The 21,023-nt window shown below is 39.4% G+C and overlaps 2 protein-coding genes across 9 annotated transcripts in view; both read left to right on the forward strand.

The window, feature by feature from the left end:
* Window positions 1-16,660, forward strand: part of LOC125292710 (gamma-crystallin M2-like) — a 238,608-nt gene extending 221,948 nt beyond the window's left edge. For 7 of the 8 annotated variants that reach the window (XM_048240143.1, XM_048240141.1, XM_048240142.1 and 4 more), the window contains 2 exons: window positions 122-364; window positions 899-1,248. In XM_048240143.1, the coding sequence (XP_048096100.1) occupies window positions 122-364; window positions 899-1,174 (519 nt within the window). In that variant the 3' untranslated portion in view covers window positions 1,175-1,248. Of the gene's footprint in view, window positions 1-121; window positions 365-898; window positions 1,249-3,074; window positions 3,192-16,640 lie in introns of those variants that run through there. The other variant, XR_007193256.1, reaches the window with a different exon arrangement.
* On the forward strand, window positions 12,988-14,491 carry crygs3 (crystallin, gamma S3). The gene is made up of 3 exons (XM_048238472.1): window positions 12,988-13,005; window positions 13,135-13,377; window positions 14,219-14,491. Exons 1-3 carry the CDS (start codon window positions 12,988-12,990, stop codon window positions 14,489-14,491), a joined length of 534 nt encoding a protein of 177 aa, XP_048094429.1.
* Window positions 16,661-21,023: the final 4,363 nt, after the last annotated feature.

Raw genomic sequence — 21,023 nt, forward strand, 5'->3', positions numbered from 1 at the left:
TAAAAGCGGTTATGAGCAAACAAACTCCGCTAGATTAACAGGCAAAAGAGACTAATAGGAAAACTTGATACAGGCACATTTGAAGCTGAAAGCTCACCAGTGCTTTGCCTCTTCGTTTCAGATCGAGTTCTATGAGGAGAAGAATTTCCAAGGTCACTGTTATGAGTGCAGCAGTGACTGCCCAGACCTACACTGCTACTTCGGCCGCTGCAACTCCATCAGGGTGGAGAGTGGCTGCTGGGTCCTCTACGAGCGCCCACACTACAAGGGCTACCAGTACATCCTGAGCCCAGGAGAGTACCCTGACCACCAGCAATGGATGGGTTTCAGCGACAGCATCAAATCTTGTCGGTGTATAACAAATGTAAGATCATTGGTGATAATGAATCTGTTATTGCACAATTATGGCAGTTGTATGTAGAGGGAAATGGGGATCATATTAGTCTGTAGTCAGTCTGTAGAAAGAGACTTATTATGTATGCCTCACCTAGCATAGCAACACATGACTAGACACTCATGAGATCCAATATTAACTCTGTGGCATCAATAAGTTAACTTGTTACTTATTGTCCAATTTGACTTTTTGAGAAATTGGACATTAAAGAGTGTCAGGCAAACTTCTGATGTAGGGCAGTGCACTGGTTGAATGGCATGCCAGAGAGAGCACCAACCAGGCATTATGCATCGAAAATCCAACAGACAATAAGGGGAGATAAAAGGCTCATTTTTTTGGCAGCAGTGTGCCCGTGCACATTATGATGAAGGAAGTCAGGAAAACAGCCAAGAAAACCCTCAATAAAAAGCGCCACTACGAAGAGTTATGTTAAGCTCCCAAGTTACATAATGGTGGAATTTCATGCCTTACCCAATTCTGAATGTGTCTGTGCTGTTTTTAAAGGTGTATGGAAATAACTATAAAATAAGGATTTATGAGAGCCCAGAATTTGGAGGACAGATGGCGGAATATTGTGAGGACTGTCCCTCTGTCCATGAAGCCTTCAAGTTCCGTGAGTTCAACTCTTGCATGGTGATGGACGGTGCCTGGGCCTTCTATGAGCAGCCCAACTACAGGGGGCGCCAGTACTTCCTGGAGAAAGGGGAGTACCGCAACTACTCAGACTGGGGTGCCACCTCCCCCTCCGTGGGTTCTTTCCGCAGGGTCACTGAATTCTAGAGCGCCATGGTCATCTAACACTGGGTTTCAAAAAGTTGCTTGTGTGCCTCACTTACTGGCAAATAAAGCGATGAGTTTGCTGCAAAGTGTGTTTTGTAATCTTTGTCAGCTTTAAGAGGAGGCTGTAGAAAACCAGGGCAAACATTCTACCTCAACTATGTTGTCCATATGAGACTGTACTCTGTTAATGTCCAGTGATTTAGAGTTGCATGCTTATTTAAAAGTAATATAACAGTGACAGTAAAGCAAACAAAGCAAAAAAAAAAAAAAACTCAAGAATATAACCGGCTCAACTGTTAACTTTAGTCTCTCAAGTCTCAGTCTTTACCTGATCTTTAGTTAGGGACTACAGATATTTTGCAGACACTTCAACCACATGACGTGTACAATTTTGTCTAAACTTTGTGTTAAGGAATAGTATGTGTTCTCAAAATTTTCGGAGAAAGAAACTCAAGAACCTTTATGTATTCCTTAGTTTGTTTGGTCTCATAAACTACTTTTAGCCTGTTAATGGTGAGCTGTGTATTATTGTCGATTTTGTCAATTTTTTATTCATTTTTGAATTGGCCTACATTGAGACTAAAAAACAATGGAAGTGATGAAGCACAACAGTTTTATATATAAGTAGCACATGTAAAAAGAGATAAAATAATAAATACATATATAAAAACATAACATCTAAAACAGTACAACAAAAAATAAATAAACGCTTTGAATAAGTCACAACCCTTTATGTTTAATGAAAAAGCATTTCGAAGCTATGCATTGGAACTTCAACTATGATATGAATAGGCTACTGATGTTAAGATATCAAGCTATTAGCATTTTTCACTTATGATATGACCTTAACCCTAAGAAGGCCCAACAGTCATTCTTGAGACATTGGGCACACAATTGACAACCAGTTGTATTAGATTTATTATTACAATGTTTTCAATTGTACATTTTATGAGGGATTATTAATGCTAATTATGATGCACAGTTATCCTCTTCAGTTTTATTAACACATCATTATATAACATTTATGACCCCTAATGACTTCTCACTAGTTATGTTAGTTATAAATGTTAAAAGTTAAATGATTAAAGATACTTTTTTATCAGAAGCAACATTTAAAACATTTAAAAAGTGCATGTTTTTATTAATACATTTTATTAATAATTTTCTTTCACTAAAATTAGGCACTCTTAAGGGCAGCTGTCACTCTGAAACAGAGATGTTGTGCAGAGGTTAGCTGTTTCTCAAAGTCAAGGATTCGTGCTTGGTAGAAGAAGCCCTGCCGAGTCAAATCCTTCCAAGACGAGGCAACGCTTCTTCTTAGCATTTGTAAAACAAACAATGGAACAGACTAGCGAGTGTGCAGGAAGCTGCAGGTGTGCGTTATTAAAAATCATGCCTCCTGCCCGCTTCTTTTTGAAAAACAATTCTCATTCTCATTCTCCTACGTGTATAAATTCAATTAATTGATTAATTTGCAAATAGAAACTAGCAACTAGCAAGAGAGCAGCAACTATTAAGAAAAATCGTAAAGAGAAAAGCATAAAATTAAATAGCTCGCAATATATAAAAAAATATTTAGCTCGCAATCGCTCTCATTAGAAAATGTTTAAATACCCTTCCTAAATGCCTTATTTACACAATAATGGTGTTCGTCTGTGAACTAATAGAGAACTAATAGACCTGTGAGTAAATATGGGCAATGCCACACAGAACTGGATATTAACAAAATATACAGAACATGGATCTTTTACTATACATGCTCCTATTTTTCTCCAAGTTCATCTCCTTCTCACTGTTGCAGTTGACGGATGAAATGTCTTGGTGTCTCTGCCTTAGGACTTAATGTGAAGGATCCAGCTTCAAAACCCTTAACATCAAGATCCCTCTGTTTATTTTTCAGTCCTGCGGTAGGGAGCTACTACGGTGCTCCTCTACCTGCTCCCATGGGAAGCCATTCAGGAAACCCAAAATCTCTACTCTATGGAAAGCAGCAAATAATCTGAATTTGCCAAATCAGGTTTGTTTATCTTCAGTTTCTCTCTCTCTGCCCATGTGTTGCACTGATGAGTGGTTTTGCAGTCTCATTCCTGACTTCCAAGAGACCACCAATTTTGTATTGTCCATTTTTATTTCTTTTTTCCATTCATCTCAAACAAGAATGTAATGGTGGGCAATTGATTTGCATTGAAACCCAACAATAAAGTAGTTTTTTTTACAAGTTCATTTAATTTGGCATTAGTATGACAACGTCTTTCACAAACTAATAGTTTGTTTGAGTGACATTTTGGAATGTGTGTAATTCTTTTGAAACATACTGAACAGTATGTAGTGATAGATTTTCAAGGAATAGTGGATTCATTGATTTGCAATTTGATGCCACACCAAAACAGGAAGTGAACATAATTGGTGATATTTGTTTTAATCAGCCTCAAGTTTACTAATAGGGCCCTATTTACATTTACAGAAATTAGACTATTATGAGTCATAGTGTAGTTACATGCAGTCACACATAGAGATATATGGATATGTCATAAGGCAGGGGTCTCAAACACCCGGCCCGCGTCCTGCCCAATTCCGGCCCGCGACGTATGACAAAATAATAATGTAATCCGGCCCTTGAGGCTATTAATTGCGACAAACAACGATACTGATTAAAATAGACGATAGATCCAGGTACGGTGACAAATCTCATTTGTAGGCCTACTCTGCTCCACTATGTGCAAGACATCCAGAGCTTGATTCAAACCCAAAATCGCTGCGCAAAGTTTTCAGGAAATACTTGTATTACACGCGAGAAACACAAAGACGTGCATATGTAATGACGCGGAAGCGATGCAGGCCATAGTGTTGCAGAAATTGAAGCAGAAATTAAGCAGAAATAGGCCTACACCAAATGTTGAAAAACGTTCACGTGTGATGAAGTCTTACGTAAGATATGTTATTCACCTATTCTAATTCTGAAGGAGAATATCCTTTTGGAGATTATGATCGATCGCCTATGACAGTGATAGTCGGTCAAAGGCTGTGAATGGAGGTGCGTGTATACAACGGTGTCCACTAAGCATACCATGCTTGTTTCGACCCTCTGCCCAACATAGCTTGGAGGTTGCAGTGGTAATCGTGATGACAGCACACACGTACAGACAGCAGGGCTAGTAGAAATAGGGTTCTAAAGAACTACAAAGTCACCCGCAATATGATGCGAACTTCTGGGTACTGCAGATTACCCGCGACCAGAATACTTTATTGTAGGCCTATATTGTAGTAATCTATTACTAAACCACAACATCTTAGGTGTTGGTATACATCTTAGGTGTTGTCCTGTTAATTTGTTATGTGGGTAATATGAAAAAAGGAAAGTAAACCTGCTTAAATATGTTCATCCAGTATTTACTGAAAGGTGCATCATTTGAAGTGCTTGCCATCCAGTGACAAATTAGATGGGTAAATTTACCCCCTTCATAAACTTTTGTTTTACTCAAAGATTTTTACATTTACAGTAGGACTTTATCTCTGACCACTTTCAAGCCATGGCCTTTTGACATTTTGATATAAAAATCCAATGGTGTTGGCAATGGCTTTCTTAACCCTGATGCCTAGTTTGCCAGGTTATAACAAAAAGTTATGAGAGGAAATATTTTTATTTGGTGTGAAACACACACACATACCTGTTTTTATGTTTTTCATTTATTTTATAATTTGTATAAATATTTATTTTATCATTATTTTATTTATAAGCTAAGGTTGCTAGCACAGGTGTCTAAAACTAGATAAAAACACTTGCACTTTCTGTTTGCAGTTTTGTATGGTATTTGAAAAAAAGAACATTGCATTTTCAGAAATAGCCGGCCCTCCAATCAGATGACGTTGGCAGAATTGGCCCCCAGCTCATTTGAGTTTGAGACCCCTGTCATAAGGGTTTATCAGGGTTTACCAGAGGTTTATATGATTTACCTGGAATTGAATGAATGAAACCTTTATTGCCCCAAGGGGGAATTTGTCTTGCATTTAGGAGCCATAAGTTACATAGAGCTAGACAACACTAGACAAGACTCACACATTGATACATAGAATGACAAACCAATCCAAAAAACATACAATATATATTAAAAAAGTGTGTATGCATGCTTTAGGATGGTGTCAACCTGTCTGAATTCAACCTATTTAGCAACTGGATGCTCCTTGGCACAAAAGATGTAATAGCTCTGTTAGTTTTTACATGTGGCATTCTATAGCGGATTCCTGAGGGGAGAGGAGAGTACTCAGAGAAGAGGGGGTGGGATGGATCATCTAGTATTTTCACAGCCAAATTAATGGTGTATTCGCATGATACTTTTCATTTCTGATCCACTTATTTTCCTGCCTAGTTTTGTAATTCTATCCATCATATTCCTGTTTTGAACAGAAAGACCACCCCCCCCCCCAACACTGAATTGCAAAGGTCACAACGCTCTGTATAAAAGTTCAATAAAACAGCCTCAAAATCACTGTATCAGCCTTAAAGCTACACAATTTTCTTAAGAAATAAAATCTTTGTTGTGCCTTTGTGTATCTTGCTAGAGTGTTTGCCTTCCATGTGAGCTTATTGTCAGTACCTAAGTACTTATATTCTTCTACCATGTCAATATCACTCCCTTGTACAGAGACTGATTTAAGTGGGGGCCTTTTCCTAAAATTAATTACCATTTCTTTTGTTTTCAGAATATTTAAAATCAAGGAATTTACATTGCACCATTCATAAAACTGGTCTATTTCCTGTCTGTAGCCTGTCTCATCACCTGTTAAGAAACCCACTATGGCAGCCAGTATCATCCGCAAACTTATTAAAAGAACAGGGGTGTGGCTCACACAGTCATTAGTGTACAGTATATATAATAGGGGCGATAGGACACTCCCTTGGGGAACACCCCTATTTATAGTAATGACTCTTCCATTTCAGAAGAGAATGGTTAACTCCCATTGTTCTCAACTTCTCAATTAAAATGTGTGATTGGATAGTGTTAAAAGATGATCATCAGTAAACAAGATTCGTACATATGATGAAGGTAGTTCCAAGTGTTTGTATTTTCCATTTAGCATAGTAGTGATTGCATCTTCCACACCTCTTTTCTGTCTATATGCGAACTGGAGTGTGTCCATTTGAGTTACTGTTTGTTTTTTTAAGTGGGTCAGAATGATCCGCTCCAAACACTTGATTGCTATAGAGGTAAGAGCCATTGGCCTAAAATCGTTTGGGTTTGAATTTTTTTGGCAGTGGCAGAATTTCAGCCGTTTTCCAAATTTTGGGTACCGTATGTGTATCCAATGACCTTTGGAACAAGTCAGAGAAAACATGGCTGAGTTGTTTGTGACATGTCCTGAGAACTATACTCAGCAGGTTGTCCGGGCCAGCCGCTTTACGGGGTTTGACCAGAGAAAACACCCGCTCGACTTCCCTGCTGCTGACGCTGATTGATGCACATTCTGTTGCACTGTCCAGCCAATTTGGTAAAGCCTGCAGACCGCTCTCCCACCTAGCGAATGTCACCAAAGCCTAAAAATGAAGGTGCAATATTAATCTAATTAGGACCGTTTGTGTGTTATCAAGTGGTTGGCATGGAGATTAATAACACCAAGCCAAACTGGAAGTTTGAATAATTTTGTACTGCTTTGTACTATGGGCCTAACTTCTAGTACTTACTCAAAAGCCACCCTAGCTTTAATGAGATATAGTTGTGAAATGACTGCCATTTGATGTGACATATTCAGCTCTCCCTGTTTGGTCAGCCTCACATTGATTCAAACCTTTATTATAACTGTCGGGTCTTCCATTTGTTTGGGCTAGCTGTCCCTAGCTGTTCAACACACAGTGACACAGTAGCCTGGTGTTAATTCCATTGGCCAATGTCCATCTATAAGCCAAAAGGACATAATTATGTAATTGTATTATTCAATAATTCATATAAAAATAAACACACATATGTGTTAGGGTTATTACCTGACTATGAAAACATCACAAATCCATTAAGGTGTAGTACAGAAAATAGAAATGAATAATATATATATATATATATATATATATATATTTTTTTTTTTTTTTTTTTTTTTTTTTTTTTTTTAAAGTGATCATATCAGTGGTCTAGCTATTGAACCTCTAAATGAAAGGGTATATGAAGAATTAATTTGCAAAAGTAGGTGAGCTCTATTTGATAAAATTTTCACAAATTATTTTTAACTGTGAATTTATAATTTATTGAATGTAATTATTATTTAAATTTTAAAGTATATTTTTTGGGCTTTTTGCCTTTATTCGGATAGGACAGTGAAGATAGACAGGAAGGAGTGGGAGAGAGAGATGGGGTGGGATCGGGACATGCTACTTGGCTCTACTTGGATCAGGTTGATGAGGTGGCACAGTGGTGTCAATCTAACAGCTTGACACTGAGGGCCAGATGTACGTACATTTGCGAACGTAGCATTATCAGCCATGGACACACCGCGAGATTGCGAGCGCTGTCAGACCCAAGTTTCCGTCAGATTTATCAATCATTCAATCCTTAGTGTAAACTGCGCTTTCTCTGCCCTTCTCCGCCCATAAACGCAATTACTTAACGCCCACAACTGAATGGCAGCCCTACAAAGCGCAGTTGAATGAAGTTAACTGATGACAACATTAAAAAGAATCAAACGCTTAGCGATCATGAAATAATACCATACATGATAAGATGTCAACAAGCAGGGAGATAATTAAGATCAGTAGTTCTACTCTAAACTACTTGTGCACGAGGCTATGGGAGATTGGTCAAATCTAGCAAGCAGGAAAGTTTAAGTGAATGACGGAAAGTGAAAGTAAGACATGCGAAAAGGCCAATGAAAGTTAAGGTTGCTTTTGGTAGTACAAATACTTTCACCACAAAAACTGGTGTTCTAAATAGCGATTCTGTTGTCTTTGAAAGGTTCTCTTATTGACGATTGAACTGCAATGTGGATTAACACCTGCTTTTACAAGGCGGAAGTATTTAGGCGCAGAAAGACGCATGCTTTCAGGAGCAGTCTTTGTACATACCGCTGAATACATAACTAGGCTCTTTACTCTTCCCCTCCCATCTTTTACGCTTAAACTCCCACTTTCCCTGGATCCTCCCATGAATGCATATGCATGACATGACAATCGCAATCTGCCACTTTCAGCTCCCGCGACAGGCAGTTTGCGCTTTTACATCATTGCGGCCTGTTTGTACATACCTCGCAATGATTTTACACGCACATTGCGAAACAAATACGCCTGAAATGGGCGCAAAAGCGTTAGTACATCTGGCCCTGAATGTCAATAAAACCAAGGAAATGGTAGTGGATTACAGAAGGCAGCAGCAGAACTACAGTTACACCCCACTAATGATCAGCGGGCAACCTGTAGAGAGAGTCACAAGTTTTAAATACCTTGGTGTCCACTTTACTGAAGACTTAACATGGACTGTTAACACTCAATATGTTCTGAAGAAGTCCAGACAATGACTCTGAATGACAATGATGAATACACCTTCAATCACGTATCGCCTTACACACAACAAGAATACTTTCAGCTTTGCTACCTTGCCTTGCCCTTTCCTTCGTCAGCTAAGGAAATTCAAAGTTTCTACATCCATCATGAAGGCCTTCTACACTTCAGCGGTTGAGAGTGTTCTAACTGGTAGCATCATCACCTGGTATGGGAACTCCACAGTTAGAGATTGTAGTACTCTGCAGAGAGTAGTGCGCTCAGCTGAACGTACTATAAGAACTCAACTCCCTGCTCTACAAGATATCTATTTCAGAAGAGTACTCCTAAGAGCCCAAAAGATTCTGAAGGACTCTTCTCATCCTAACAATGGATTATTCCTACCGCTGAAATCTAGAAGACGCCTATGTAGTTACAAAGCCAGAACTGAGAGACTCAGGAGAAGTTTTTATCCCCAGGCCATCCGAACTCTGAACTCGCACTATACTGACTTTGCACTCATTCACTCCTCAGCACTCATGACCCCCACACACACACACACACACACACACACACACACATACATGACTTTTAGCACTTTTACCTCCCTCTCCCTATGCTACAGACCTTTTATTTATTTTCTTATTTCATCACACGTCAAAACACACACACACACACATATCTGACTTTCTATTATTTGTGATTTCTCCTCCATTTATCTACCCATGTCCTTGATTGCCTAGCCTTTCTAACTCCCCATCCCCCACCCCCATCCCCAACACACACACACTTACATCATCACTGTCATCACCTCACATACATACAGCACATTGCTTGCTACAGTAAGCCTCCTCTACATACTTACAGCACACTGCCCCCACCTACCCACACACACACAGTCACTGCTCCACTCCCCTGCTGCCCACACACACATCTTCACTGTCATCACTCACATACATCATACATACAGTACTCTGCTTGCAATAGTAAGTCCCTTCACCATACTTGCAGTGACTCGCCCCCCTCTCCCCTACATACACAGCACATTATTTCATCAGGAAGCTTCTCCAACATACTTACAGCACACTGCCCCCCCTGCTTGCTACAGTAAGCCTCCTCTACATACTTGCTGCACACCTGCCCCAATTGACCGATGCCCCGCCCCCTTTTGCCATGTCACAATGAGGACTTCGGAGGACCTCGGTCAACCTCGGTCAATTTTGACATTTCTAGTGGCCATTCGGTATGACAATACGCCAGTTATGCGAATGCTATAATGCTTCTTTGCGAGTAGCTTAAGTAACTAAATAACTAAAAGAGCTCAAAAAGGTTCAAAGATAAGCCTGGGATACTTGTAGAAGTGACATCCGATATCCTGACCGTGTGAAACGTTAACACACATAGGCCTAACTTTGCATAACAACCTTTGCATAACTTTGGATAGGCTGCTACTTTTCAGTAAAGAAATCTGAGTGTAATACGAAAATGTTCCCTTTATTTGTGTTCATAACTAGGCTACACACAAAAAACATAACTAAATCTGGTTTCCACTGATGAAACGACAACTTAAGCCTACGCAAAAAATTATACCTACCTTGCAGGAACTGAACTCGCATATTCATACGATTGGAAGACGCGCAAAAGAATACACCTTCAATCACGTATCGCCTTACACACAACAAGAATACTTTCAGCTTTGCTACCTTGCCATGTTTAACTTGGGATAGAAGACTGTTCACAGAAATAAGCTAATGATCATTTTTTCAACAAACGCAATAATAGCCTATACTGCGATGCATTATTGATGGCTGAACGAGAGATAGCCAATGTCTTCTAAAGATCGAATCATGTGCAGATTCAAAATTATGCAGTCTCGAAATCGCCCATATTAGACAAAGGCTACTACATTGCCCACGTTTAAATTAATTATAGCATAAGCGGGCAAGTCTAGTGCAAGACAAATCACCTCTGCAAACTGCAGATATGTCAAACGTAATAGGCATGGGTTTGAACTCGGAGTGGTTTTCTTTTCAATACACTTGTATCATGTTTATTTGAACTCTTCCTTCTAAAGCAGCCATTCAAAATAATAAGTAGGCTATCGGCCTACCGAAGAGAAGCTATCTCTCCACCTCCCCAACATGAGCTGCTTGGCTAGTCACTCTCCCAAGTTGCGTGGGAACTTGGATCTGCAGCACTTGGTCCCGTCTTCTATTAATCCTCGAAATATGGTTAGATTTTGTTATGGACACGTCAACACCATATTTTTGCACAGACCTGTTTATTGAATCAGTCGCATCTGCAGCAAATAAGGTAAACTACCTGCTCGTGATAACGTGCTAATTGTTTATCCCCAGTTAACATGCATCCCATTAAGATCCACGACACCGGATTTGTTTGTCCTCAATTTGTGGTGTTCCACCTCGTTGATAACAGCAGACATTGTGAATGTGTCCATCTGCATACTGAAGGCCTTTCTGGCCTCTGTTTTTTGAATATATCAAGATTACTTGACCCCCAGAAATCCAGCATACACTGTTGCACTCGGCTAAATGGGGGTGCTGCGTCCCCATGTTGAACACGCGTTCTCGCACACTTTCCTGCAAACTTGTCCGACTTAGCAACAGTAACTATGGGACTGACAATGGGAGGATGGGCTTGGGATCGGTCAATTCACAGCACATTGTCTCATGACATATTGCACACTGCCCTCTCCCCACATACACAACACACTATCCCATCTCCCTTGTCATCCCCCCTATACACACACCAAGACCCCTGGCAGTTGGGTTAGCCCCTTGAGCCGTGGATCTGCCCAAGGAGTTTTTCCTTGCCCCTGTTGCTCTTGGGTGCTCCTTGTTGGTGCCCCCCCCCCAATCCCAATCCTCCCCACCTTTCTTATGCAGCCCCCCATAGATAGATAGATAGATACATACATACATACATACATACACACATACACACACACACACAAACATACACACATACATACATACATACATACATACATACTTACTTTATTGATCCCCAAGGGGAAATTCAAGAAGGTAAGGGTCCTACGTACTGTATCCTTGTGACACCTTGTTATAATGATTTTGCACATGCACCTCATTTTTAGGCAACTATTTTCACTATCTTGTTCATAAAAGTGACACGGGAAATTGTTTTTCTGATGGCAGTTACATGTTGAAACAAAAACTAAGCAGTGTGAGCAAGTTGCGTGCTTTTGCAGATAAACCACTATGTAATGCAGTTTGTACAAATTATTTCGAGAAAGCACTTAACTGTTTTTGCAAACGTTAATGATGTTTTGATGAATGCCCCAAAGTGACTGAGAACAACTGTAATATGAGTAGAGCTTTTTAGTTAGAATGAGACGGGAATGCAATCTGCTTCCCTCCATTTACCAAAACTCATGAAGGCACAATGACCCTTGAACAGGATCCCAGCATGGTGAGGCAATCTGCTTTTTCTTCATAATTGATCTGGCTGACATTCTTTTGCTGCGAGTTGGAGGTCCCCCTGTCTGTTCCATCTTTAGAACTATACACAAGAATTTCTTATTTTAAATAGCCCAATTAACCCAAATGTAAAAGTATTTTAACATAATGATCTCCAGTTTAGTTTGTAGCAAGAGCTTTTCTCAATGTTTGGACACAATACATTGAACCATATAAATGAGATCAGACTTTAACGTTATACATACAGTTGAAGGAAAATCAAATCACCTTGGCTAAAGTACAAAGAGTTTCAGTGTTTTTGTTTTCCTTGTATTTGATAACTTCAATAAGTCTTATGAGATAGTGATGCTTAAATGCTTCTCTGTAAATATCACTATTGCAATACTTGCCTGTCAAGATGCCTGAGCGAACATCTGTCAAATCTTCAACAGCAGGATCCAGTAGAGGAACACTTACTAAGCAGTGGGGTTAAGGGTGTGGCTAGTGGCTATGAGTGCACCTGTTCATTGTGAGGCAGGTGCCAGCCTTCACACTCACCAGTTGCGTGGCCAGGAGCCAAAGCAGTGGAAACCGTTGCTGCCCCCAGAGTCTAGAAAACAGTTTAATTGGATTGATAAATCTTTTCTGGAATCACGTATCGCTTAGATCAAAAGGTCAGTGTGTCGAGACAATGACGGGTAAACGTTGCATTAAGCCACATATTTAGAGACAATCGCAGCATCAGCTGTTGTGCGGATGGGGCCCTAAATGCTGATGCTTTTCAGATGACAATGATTCCCCTGGCAGTGCAATTCAATGTCCCTCATATATAAATCTGACCCGTCAATGTCGCTGTCAATACAGAATAAGGGGGTATAAACATTTTGTGATCAAAAGCACCCGGACAGGCCCAAAACATGGATCGACATGGAAAGGTGAGTGTTGTTGTTCTTCATCTCTGATGTTCTTAAAGTGAGGATTTCTCTTGACCTATGTGCCCTCTTGCTCCAATTTACACTATAAGTTTCACTAAAAAACACAAATAACACACACTCTGTTCACAGATCATCTTCTATGAGGACCGAAATTTTCAGGGTCGCTACTTTGAGTGCAGTAGCGACTGCCCCGAGCTGAGCTCCCATTTCAGTCGCTGCAACTCCATCAGGGTAGACAGTGGGGCGTGGGTCATCTACGAGCGACCCAACTACATGGGCTCACAGTATGTCTTGACAAAGGGGGAGTATCCCGACCACCAGCGCTGGATGGGCTTCAATGACATCATTAAGTCCTGTCGTCTTATCCGAAACGTGAGTCCCAGTTCCCTAGGAGTCTCCACACCAGCCATTGGCTTGTCTGAGTGGTCTTGGACTGGAGTGGAATTTTGTTTGTCCTCTTTCCAGACCAGTCACACACAAATAACAGAAACACATATGCACACATGCACGGCCAAAACGTGTCTTAAGTGGCAACAATTTAGACTAAAGATACATAGAGACAAACTTCACAGAATTACATTTTATTGGATGAAAAACTACTCTTTGGCATCATTAAGTGATAATATTTTCAAAATGCAAAAGTAAGCATATGCACTGCCGTTCAAAAGTTTGGGGTCACTTAAAAATGTCCATTCCATTCCATTATAGACAGAATACCAGCGGAGGTCAATTGCATTGTTTTATTTAATCAGTGCAGTATTTCGATTACATTATGTGCTTACATAATTGCAAAAGGGTTCTCTAATGTTTTCTCAGTTAGCCTTTAAAGGGATATCAGATTAGTAAACAGAATGTGCCTTTGGAACATTGGATGAATGGTTGCTGACAATGGGCATCCGTATACATATGTAGATATTGCATTAAAGATCAGCCATTTCTAATTTACAACATTAATGATAAAAACAAGGAAATTTCTAAGTGACTCCAAACTTTTGAACTGCTGATAACTGTACTCTTACTACATATATAGCTTGTTACAAATTGTACTACAAGCTTCAGCATGTATGTATTGGTAAATACTCTGAAAGTAAATATTTTGACTTGCAACAACACTGAGGCAGTTACTGTATGTCAGTGTTAGCCCACAGATGATTTTTTGTTCACTCTTCTTGTTTCTTGACACTTGCATCCCCCATCTCAATCTTTCCTTCAGACTTATGGCATTTACCGCCTCCGGGTTTACGAACGTCCTGACTTCCAGGGACAGATGATGGAGTTTAGCGACGATTGTCCCTCTGTCTATGATCGCTTTAGTCACCGTGAGGTCCATTCCTGTAACGTGATGGATGGGGCCTGGATCTTCTACGAGCATCCCAACTATCGCGGCCGTCAGTACCTACTGGAGAAGGGTGAATACCGCCGGTACACAGAGTGGAACGCCATGCATCCTGGTTTGGGTTCTTTCCGCCGCGTCCAGGACTTTTAGACCAGTTTCCTACTAACATCTGTGTGAGATAACTGTTGCTATGCCATTTAATAAAAAAGAAACTTTTGAGCTCAGATGATTGTCGGTGTTCTCAAACTACCTCTCGTTGAGTCTACAAATTAAAGAGCCATCCCAAAAGGATAGCAAACCTATAGCTTATAACTCTCCTATAGGTCTACCATGATAATCTTGAATAATGAAATGCTTACTTGAACAACTAAGAAAATGTATGTCTTTCCTTCACTGTAACTGTTGATGTCATGAAAAGTGGTGCTATTAAATATGAGGAACCCCATTTAGACTAAGATCTGTTGGTGGCATGTGGAACTGGCAGTGTCTTTCTCATCATAAATACCTTTAATTGACTCATATTTATGACCCAGTAGAGAAGCACCAGTGTCTTAAAGGAATTATCCGGAGTAAAATGCACTTTAGATCAATTTACGGATGATTGGGAGTACATACGTTGAGTTGACATCAAAATCATGTCATTCGGATGTGTTTTGAGAAAGTTCGATTTTACCGTTTTTAGTCAAAACTCGTTAGCCTGGAAGTGACCAGGGCAAGTCATTTTGCCGCTACAAAACGATATTTGTATACCTCTTCTACAGTTCCAAACAACATTACACTTACGTGGTAGTGAGTAGAGGGTCCCTAAAGCCAAACCGAAGTATCCCGAGGTCTTTATGTGAAACATAGAATAAAACATAGAAAATATTTGGGGGGGGGGAGTCCACTATCAACTATCAACTATCAATCCCACTCACTGTCACACGCAGACGAGTGCATCTTGACTCAACATGAACATGAACACATACGTGAATATTACATGATTGGAAGCCAACGCATCTCTGATTCTAGAATACTCGCGGTAATAGACTACTGCTACATCGCGTGGCGCCAATAAATGAGCTGACCAGCAGCGAGCGAGAAGCGCTGTAGAAGCGCCACATACAGTGATGGCCAAAAGTATTGGCACCCATGCTAAAGTTGACTGAAAAGAGGAATATAAAATCATCTTTTGGAAATTGATCTTAATGCCTTAAGTGAAAAATTAGGAAATATCTAACCTTTAAGGGCACCAATTTTCTTAGTGAATTAATAATGTATCATAAATAAATAAATGTTCTTCCTTAAAATACAGGGGTCATAAGTATTCCCACCCCTATGTTAAATTCCCATAGAGACGGGCAGATTTTTATTTTTAAAGGCCAGTTATTTCATGGATCCAGAATACTGTGCATCCTGATAAAGTTACCTTGGCCTTTGGAATTAAAATAGCCCCACATCATCACATACCCTTTACCATACCTAGAGATTGGCATGGGTGTTATTTCAGTTAGCCTATTAGCTGGTTTGATGCTCATTGAGCTCTATATAGAATACTTTCATATTGTGAACAAATTTCACGGATAAACATACGTTTTCACTGTTAAACCTTACTTTATTTAGGTGAAGATTCAACACATTAGCAGTCATTCCCTTTGTCCACGCCGCTATAAGGTTTTACGGTAGAGCTACAATTTACTCATTAGGCTACTCATTACTCGTTACTCAATGTGTCAGCTCTCTATCATTCTTGGCAGATGATGTAACCGAATATGAATGTGAAAGACTTGCCCTTCAGGGCACGAACGGTCAAAAGCACGAACTTTTAGAAATATCCTGGCGTCATTTTAGAGACTAGAAGAAGTTTTCCATTGACGTAGGCTTTTAAAAGTATACACAATCTGTGTACACAGAACTTCCTCTCCCCTTACTTCCCCCGAAATACATTAAGTATATTCTATAGTGACACCTTATGACTGTTCCAGGTATTAACTAGGGGGCAGAAAAAGACACTCACTGCACGGTTGAAACTGCACTCAGTCATCCGCTTCAAAGTCACGCTACATTTCGTTGGAAAGCTTAGTTTATGGCAGTTCATGTGAGCACAATAACTTAATTTTGTAAATGTTACCAAAGCGACTGGTTTCGCCTTGCAGGGTCACATATCTTCGCTCGCTTAGTGCCTAACAACACCCCTTAGCTGTGCTATATTCACGATATAGAATGGCCTCTCGGGGTTTATTGCTTAAATAATATTAGACCAGCATTTAAATTACACTTTTGCTTGAACCTAAACTATGTTCTTATGGCTTTGTTCCAGAATGAGGGATCTCACTGTAGAAGATGTAGAAGAAAGGAGCACACTGGACATTTTTTACATTTATTTTTATACCATAAGGGTATTATTTGAACAATCCAACTGAACTGCACTTGCTCTTACATTGCCATTGTTGACTACTGTGAGATGATTGATGTGATAGTGTTTATTTGCCATTTTTACATTTATACAGTATTGCCTTGCATACACTACATCCATACACAACATTTACAACATTTTACTAATTTACTAACTGATTCAATGCCACTATTCTCCTTCAGTGTGAATTCCCATTTTTATTGAGATATGTTGTTGAGGTATGCCACAATACAAGCCTTTTCTGTAAATGAGTCATTTTGTAGTTTGTTCTCTTTGTAAATGTGTGGTTTTGAGTATTTTTTTTTTACTCTTAAGTTAACTATGCACTGGTCTCAATGTCAATTGCATTTGTTTTGTGACGTAACAGCCATTTCCCTTCTCGCGCACTCTTCTCACCTTTTTCACCCCTGACCAGTTTGCATGTCTGATTTAAACTAAGTGCAATAATAGTCACTCTTACCCAAAACGCGCGTCCAACAGTCAGCTGTCATCAAATTTACATACATATTACATAAAGAGAAAATAGTAACACATTTTCATTCAAACAACCATGTAAAAAGGTGATTTTGGCATCCTTTACACATGTTATTTTAAAAGCACATTATCAACAGTGATACAGTATGGGTGGGTGCATAATGCGCATACACCCTGCTTCTCTGATCCACAGGAACCTGCACCAGCGCACATCCATGCAAAACATTACAAATTACATGATTACAATGGGAAACATTATGATAAAGATATTAGGAAATACATCTCACAATGAGCAGTTAGTCACCATCATTTGCAAATTGGTAATGATGGATAAAATTGAGTTGGCACTTCACCAAGTAGCAAGACGTGTAGGTATTTCAACGTGGCTGATTACACTTTACATCATGCAAACAACAGCGCATGAATTATCATTCAATTGAAAACACGCAAAAGCATCGTCATTGAAAGAACATTTGGGTTGCTGAAAATGCGCTTCAGATGTTTGGATAAGTCAGGTGGCACATTACAGTACAAACCTCAGATAGTCATAGCATTCTTTGTGGCATGTTATGTGTTGCATAACATTGCCATGCGCCATAGATGTCTTGTAGACATAAATGAGGAAACATTACAGGACTTTAGAAGATGCTGAATTGCAAGTGCCGATGCCAATGAACCCAAATGCACCAGCAGCAGCACAGGAGAGGAGGGATCAGTTGGCAAAAGAGCTGACACATCTGTTGTCTGCTAAGCAACCAAATAGTTTGATTTATTTTTAATCCTGAACATTTAATTGATTATTAAGACATTTTATAAAAATAGTACCATGCATATATCAGAGCCATATATATAGAGAGTTGCGACAACTAGGGAATCGAATGCTCAGAGTTATCTTGACGCCATATTTCATCCCAACAGTCAGCAGATCCCCATTGACATAGTACAGTGAACAGAGGTGACAGTGACAATAAAGTTGAATCTAATCTAATCTAAATTATTAAAAACTACAATTATTTATTTAAAAAATACTGAACTGTTGCTTGTGTGACTGTAGTGCAGGACTGATGAGTGGAAAAGAGTTGCACAATTTTCCCTGTGACTCAAAAAGGCAGTATGAGAGCAGAAGGTCAAGAGACAAAACTGGAGGGCTAATAATTACTCAATATTGTGTGAGGTAACTGTCAATTTCTCTCTTACTCTTATGATGACACATTCCATAGAAAAATTACACTGCGTTCCAAATTATTATGCAAATTACATTTTTCTCAGATTTTTCTAAATAGTTTATGCAAATGTCAGTATAATTTTCAAGTCATCAACTGAGTATAATTCAAATTTGAGTATTAAACAAACCTCCCAATGATAACAGTATTTTTTTTTTTTCAAAAATAAAAAACTCAAAATGCACTGTTCCAAATTATTAAGCACAACAGAGTTTCCAGGCATTTTATAGGTTGTAAAGAACAAAAAATGGTCATTTGTTGAATTTGCAGCATTAGGAGGTCATATAAATTAAATCAAAAGTTATTTCAATCAAAAACACCTTAACAGACCAAGTTACATGTTGACATAGGACCCCTTTATTGATATCACCTTCACAATTCTTGCATCCATTGAACTTGTGAGTTATTGGAGAGTTTCTGCTTTAATGTCTTTGCAGGATGTCAGAATAGCCTCCCAGAGCTGCTGCTTGGATGTGAACTGCCTCCCACCCTCATAGATCTTTTGCTTGATGATGCTCCAAAGGTTCTCAATAGGGTTGAGGTCAGGGGAAGATGGGGACCACACCATGCCCATAGCAGCCAATGACCCAGATGTATTCTTTTCAGCATGAGATGGTGCATTGTCATACATAAAGATGATTTTGCTACAGAAGCCACAGTTCTTCTTTTTGTACCACGGAAGAAAGTGGTCAGTCAGAAACTCTACATACTTTGCCAAGGTAATTTTTGGGGCATACCAGCTCTCTCTCCATGATTCTGCCCCAAAACATGACTCCGCCACCTCCTTGCTGACATCTCAGCCTTGTTGGGACATGGTGGCCATTCACCAACCATACTTTACTCCATCCATCTGGACCATCTAGGGTTGCACAGCACTCATCTGTAAACAAAACTGTTTGAAAATTAGTCTTCATGTATTCCTGAGCCCACTGCAACCGTTTCTGCTTGTGAGCATTGTTTAGGGGTGGCCGAATAGTAGGTTTATGCACACTTGCATACTTTTGTTTGCTGCTTTGTAATGGCATTTTAGCAGCTGCTCTCTTAATCCTATGAATTTGTCTGGCAGAAACCTTCCTTATTCTGCCTTTGTCTGCACAAACCCGCCTGTGCTCTGAATCACTGACAAATATCTTCACAGTACAATGATCACGCATACGTTTTCGGGCAATATTAAAACAACTTTTTGCCAACTTAAAATAAGCTTAACTCACACTGTTGGCCAACAGCAACATCCATCTTCTTTGTTTTCAAGTAGCAGGGAATTCAAGCCAAACCATTGCAACTCTGCCATCAATCATTAAGTTAAGCCCGCCTAACGACTATATACGATTTGATTGGCCTGATAGAAGTTTAATTTTTCGAGCTCACAAGCCAACGGAGAGTTGCTAGACTAGCCCTGGAAGCAAATGTAATTTGCTGCCGCTAGGGTGCGTCTAGATTTCTAGGCTATAATAAATCCTTCTCATGTAGTTTTCTTTTGATTTGGCTCACCTGGCAAACTAATTATCACAGGTGTCTGAGATTGTTTTCAATGATCCAAATGTTTATGTTTATGATACTTAAATCCAATTTGCATAATAGTTTGGAACACAGTGTATAGCAGGGGTATTCAATTAATCTTCAGAGAGGTCCAGTTACGGAAAATTTCCTCAAGCAAAGGTCCGGAGCATCATAATGTTTAACGTGCGTGTTTAGGCTATGTATATGTATGTATGTATATATATATATATATATATATAATATTAGGATGGATGGATGGATGGAGCCTAGTTGTAGATAGATAGATAGATACTTTATTGATCCCCAAGGGGAAATTCAAGAAGTAGAAGATTGTAGGCCTAGGCCTAATGTTTAATGTGAAATAAAATAAGTAGCCTAAAAGGCAACATTCAAAATGAGGAGAAATAAGGCAAGATGAGAGTAATTGGGGAGAAAAACTGAGTAGCCTTGGCTATTTTTAAGATCTTAACGTGAACTTAAAATAGAATTTGAGCTGAGACAAGGATGGATATTCCACAGCTGGTTCCTTGAACCCATTCATTTTAGTTTTTTTTATGTTGACCCAAAATCCTGGAAACTCAGGAACATCACGTTGGGCAGTGAATGCATGTAGGCTTAACTTGATTGTGGTGGATCAATCATATTGCCTTCTCAAATCGTAAAATATTCTGTGGTCTCAGTTCACTGTTGAATGGGCCTAGCCTACCCTATGCTTGCTCAAAATATATGCTTTCCTTGAATTTCCCCTGGGGATCAATAAAGTATCTATCTATCTATCTATCTATCTATCTTGTCTAGTAGAGGTGCTTCAAATTGGCGCTTTTAAAAATCGCCTGTCTCAGAATATATAGAAGAGGTCCAGGGCAAATCCGCGCAAAACTGTCACATGCATATTTAGTTGGCGTTACGGACGTGACAGTTTTGTGTGGTATTGCCCCCGTATCGTTATATAAAGCTCTTTTATATATTTATATTTATTCTCCTCTTTGTGCAATCAATAATTTGAAAATATCTTATCGTTAACTTAGATATCCATCTGATTGTTTCTCGTCCCTTCTCGTCTCCTCGCTCGTTTCAGGCTATCAGTCTC

This window comes from Alosa alosa, chromosome 3 (assembly GCF_017589495.1).
Source record: "Alosa alosa isolate M-15738 ecotype Scorff River chromosome 3, AALO_Geno_1.1, whole genome shotgun sequence".
Lineage (NCBI taxonomy): Eukaryota > Metazoa > Chordata > Actinopteri > Clupeiformes > Clupeidae > Alosa > Alosa alosa.

Excerpts from the sequence above, each read along its gene's own strand:
- crygs3 (XM_048238472.1), top strand. Across the intron at positions 13,378-14,218 it reads CCTGTCGTCTTATCCGAAAC|ACTTATGGCATTTACCGCCT; the intron begins GTGAGTCCCAGT and ends TCTTTCCTTCAG.